The 4,253-nt window shown below is 56.4% G+C and overlaps 1 protein-coding gene across 1 annotated transcript; it reads right to left on the bottom strand.

Moving 5' to 3' along the window:
* Positions 1-411: 411 nt before the first annotated feature.
* LOC116968005 (zinc finger protein 239-like) lies at positions 412-1,475 on the bottom strand (the record flags this gene model as incomplete). The annotated part of the gene is made up of 2 exons (XM_033014639.1): positions 1,470-1,475; positions 412-1,329 (listed from the first exon to the last, which is right to left on the bottom strand). Coding segments are annotated over exons 1-2 (924 nt in total), but the record flags the coding sequence as incomplete, so codon positions are not given.
* Positions 1,476-4,253: the final 2,778 nt, after the last annotated feature.

The following is a 4,253-nucleotide window of genomic DNA, read 5'->3' as shown; positions in this document are numbered from 1 at the left end:
GCATGTGAAGGGGAGCTGGCTGGTGTGGACTCGCCGGTGCTCCAGCAGGTGGTCAAGGCGGGTGAAGCCCTTACCACAGGACGGGCAGGGGAAGGGACACTCACCACTGTGGGTACGTCGGTGCTGCCATAGGACGGACATGCGGGTGAAACCCTTGCCACACTCAGCGCACACAAAGGGTCTCTCTCTGGTGTGTACCCGCTGGTTCTCCCGCAACCCCCGCGAGCTGTCAAACGAATCACCACAGTATGGGCAGTCGTAGGGCTGGCCACTGGTGTGCACGTGCTGCTGAGACAGGGCATGGGAGGCCATGGCAAAGCGCTCTCCACACACCGGGCTGGGGAGAGGACGGTCGCCGGCGTGCACCCGCTGGTGGGACAGCAGCTTGGTGGAGCTGGTGAAGTCCTTGCCGCACTGGACACAGGTGTAGGGGCGCTCTCCGGTGTGGGTACGCTGGTGCACCAGCAGGCTGCTGGACTGGGTGAAGCCCTTGCCGCACTGGGCAGAGGTGTAGGGACGCTCGTCGGTGTGGGTACGTTGGTGCACCAGCAGGTTGCTGGATCTGGTGAAGCCCTTGCCGCATTGGGCACAGGTGCAGGGGAGCTCCCCGGTGTGGGTACGTTGGTGCACCAGCAGGTTGCTGGATCTGGTGAAGCCCTTGCCGCACTGGGCACAGGTGTAGGGGCGCTCGCCGGTGTGGGTGCCCTGGTGCCTCAGCAGGCTGCCAGAGTTGGTGAAGCCCTTGCCACACTGGGCACAGGTGTAGGGGCGCTCGCCGGTGTGGGTACGCTGGTGCTGCAGCAGGATGCTGGACTGGGTGAAGCCCTTGCCGCACTGGGCGCAGGTGTAGGGGCGCTCGCCGGTGTGGATGCGTTGGTGCACCAGCAGACTGCCGGGCTGGGTGAAGCCCTTGCCGCAGTCACTGCAGGTGAAGGGCCGCTCGCCGGTGTGCAGGCGCCTGTGCACCTTCAGTTTCGTGGACGACTTGAAGCCTTTGCCGCAGTCAGAGCTGGTGAAGGGCCGCTCACTGCTGTACAACCGCCGGTGCTGCCGTAGCCCCGACAACCGGGTAAAGCTCTTACCGCAGGTGGAGCAGCCATAGGGCTTCTCGCCCGTGTGCACCCGCCAATGGGCCTTCAGGAACTGCAATCTTTTGAAGCTCTTGCCACAGTCAGAGCAGGTGAAGGGCCTCTCACTGGAGTGCACACGGTTGTGCCGCAGCAGGTTGTCGTAGCTGGCAAAGTACTTGCCGCACTCCGAGCAAATGGGCGTTCTCCCATGTGCACCCGCCGGTGGATCTCCAGCTTGCTTGGGTGCCGCCAGGCCTTGCTACACATGTCACACTCATATTGCTTCTCCTTGTTGTGCCCCGCCATGTGGTACTCCACCGAAGCTCAGCCCCTCGAAGCTCAGACCGCACACCGAGCAGATGGGGGGGTTGGGGGCCCGCACCCTCAATGGCCGCTCACGTCCATGTCTCTCCGTCCACAACAAAGGCTCCTAAAGGAGGGGAACAAGTTAGCAAACAGAACATTACTAACGCGTGCTTGACGAGAGGGGAAGTGGGTAAGGGGGGAAGTGGGAAGGGTGGGGGTCGAGTGGGGTGGGGTGGGAGTGGGGAAGATTGGGGAGGGGGTGAGTTGCTCCAACATGCTGGCCCACACCGGCGAGCGGCTGCTCCCACTGCGGCGAGCATTTCAAGAGAGCAACGGGGCTGCGGGAGCACCAGCTGATATACACTGGAGACCCTTTGTGTGCACTGAGTGTGGCAAGCGTTTCACCCGCATGTCCAGCCTGTGGCTTCACCCGCGTTGACCATCTGCTGGAGCACCGGCGAGTCCACACCGGCCAGCGCCCCTTCACCTGCCCGCTCTGTGGCAAGTTCTTTGCCCAGCCCTCCGGCCTGCTGACACACCCTTCTTCAGTCTCGTCTCGAAACATCACCCATTCCTTCTCTCTAGAGATGCTGCCTGTCCCGCTGAGTTACTCTAGCATTTTGTCTCCTTTTTGTAAACCAGTATCTACAGTTTCTTGTTTTTAAACCATCTCTGCACCTTCCCCAAAGTCTCCACATCAGTCCTGTAATGGAGTGACCAGAACTGTATGCAATACTCTACTCATCTGCCGATCACCCCCTCAACTGTTAACATGGTGTCAGTCTGAAGAAGGGTCCCAACCCGAAACGTCACCTATCCATGTTCTCCACAGATGCTGTCTGATCCGCCGAGTTACAGCAGCACTTGGTGTTAGAGTCACAGAGTGATGCAGTGTGGAAACAGGCCCTTCGACCCAACATGACAACACCGACCAACATGTACCAGCGACACTAGTCCCACCTGCCTGCATTTGGTCCATATCCCTCCAAACTTGTCCTATCCATGTACCTGTTTAACTGTTTCTTAAACATTGGGATAGTCCCAGCCTCAACTACCTCGTCCGGCAGCTTTCCCCCCATATCCGGGGAGGCCCGGGGAGCCGTTGGTGAGAGGAGGACTTACCTGCAGCTGTAAGTATAAATACAGCGCGGGGTTTGCTTCTACAGAGGCCCGGGGAGCCGTTGGTGAGAGGAGGACTTACCTGCAGCTGTAAGTATAAATACAGCGCGGGGTTTGCTTCTACAGAGGCCCGGGGAGCCGTTGGTGAGAGGAGGACTTACCTGCAGCTGTAAGTATAAATACAGCGCGGGGTTTGCTTCTACAGAGGCCCGGGGAGCCGTTGGTGAGAGGAGGACTTACCTGCAGCTGTAAGTATAAATACAGCGCCGGGTTTGCTTCTACAGAGGCCCGGGGAGCCGTTGGTGAGAGGAGGACTTACCTGGAGCTGTGAGGAACCCAAATCTGTAACGTTCCATCTCACTTCCAGAGAAGGATTCTGGTGGAAGCCTCTGATTGGTGGACGAGGATCAGAGGAAGCAGCTGATTGGCTTGTATTGTATTTGTATTGTAATTGTAAGGCTTTATTGTATTCGGATAAAGGGGGAGAATGAGGGCCAGGGCAGTTTACTGTTCTGGATGTCAGATGTGGGAGGTCATGGAGTCTGAGTGCTCTCCAGACGTCCACATCTGCGCCAGGTTCGTCGAGATGGGGCTCCTAAGGGACCGCGTTAGGAACCTGGAGCAGCAACTCGATGACCTCTGTCTGCTCAGGGAGAGCGAGGAGGTCATAGAAAGGAGTTACAGGGAGGTGGTCACTCCAAGACCACGGGAGACAGAAAACTGGGTCACAGTTAGGAAGGGCAATGGGCAGAGGCAGGGACTGGTGAGTACCCCGGTGGCTGTACACCTTGAAAATAAGTACTCATGTTTGAGTAAGGGTGGGGGAGACAGCCTACCTGGGGGCAACGACAGCAGCCGGGCCTCTGGCACAAAGACCAGTCCGGTTGCTCAGAAGGGTAAGGAAAAGAAGGGGAGGGCAATTGTAATAGGGGACTCTATAGTCAGGGGGTCGGATAGGCGATTCTGTGGACGCAGACAGGAGTCCCGGATGGTAGTTTGCCTCCCTGGTGCCAGGGTCAGGGATGTGTCTGAACGTGTCCAAGAAATCCTGAAATGGGAGGGAGAGGAGCCTGAGGTTGTGGTACATATAGGTACCAACGACATAAGGTAAAAAAAGAGAAGAGGTCCTGAAAGAAGAATTTAGGGAGTTAGGTAGAGAGTTAAGGAGAAGGACTGGAAAGGTAACAATCTCAGGATTACTGCCTGTGCCACGCGACAGTGAGAGTAGGAATGGAGCGAGGTGGAGGATAAATGCGTGGATGAGGGACTGGTGCAGTGGGTATGGATTCAAGTTTCTGGATCATTGGGACCTCTTTTGGGGAAGGTGCGACCTGTACAGAAAGGACGGGTTGCACTTGAACTCAAGGGGGACCAATATCCTGGCGGGGAGATTTGCAAAGGCTACTGGGGATACTTTAAACTAGTATGGTTGGGGGGAGGGACTCAAATTGGGAAAGCTAGCAGTCAGTGTGTGAAGCAGGGGGAAGAGAATGGTAGCACTCTGACCCAAAATGTAGGGGAGAGAGAAGAAAAAGAAAATAATCAGAGAATAAGAGAGGGTGGGTTTCTTAAATGTGTATATTTTAATGCTAGGAGCATTGTAAGAAAAGTGGATGAAATTAGAGCCTGGATTGACACCTGGAAGTATGATGTTGTGGCGATCAGTGAAACATGGTTGCAGGAGGGCTGTGATTGGAAACTAAATATTCCAGGATTTCGTTGCTTCAGGTGTGATAGAATTGGAGGGGCAAGAGGTGG

Source organism: Amblyraja radiata, chromosome 43, assembly GCF_010909765.2.
Source record: "Amblyraja radiata isolate CabotCenter1 chromosome 43, sAmbRad1.1.pri, whole genome shotgun sequence".
Taxonomy (NCBI): Eukaryota; Metazoa; Chordata; class Chondrichthyes; order Rajiformes; family Rajidae; genus Amblyraja; species Amblyraja radiata.
The sequence above is the reverse complement of the archived record's forward strand: the minus strand, read 5'-3'. Positions and strand labels throughout refer to the sequence as shown.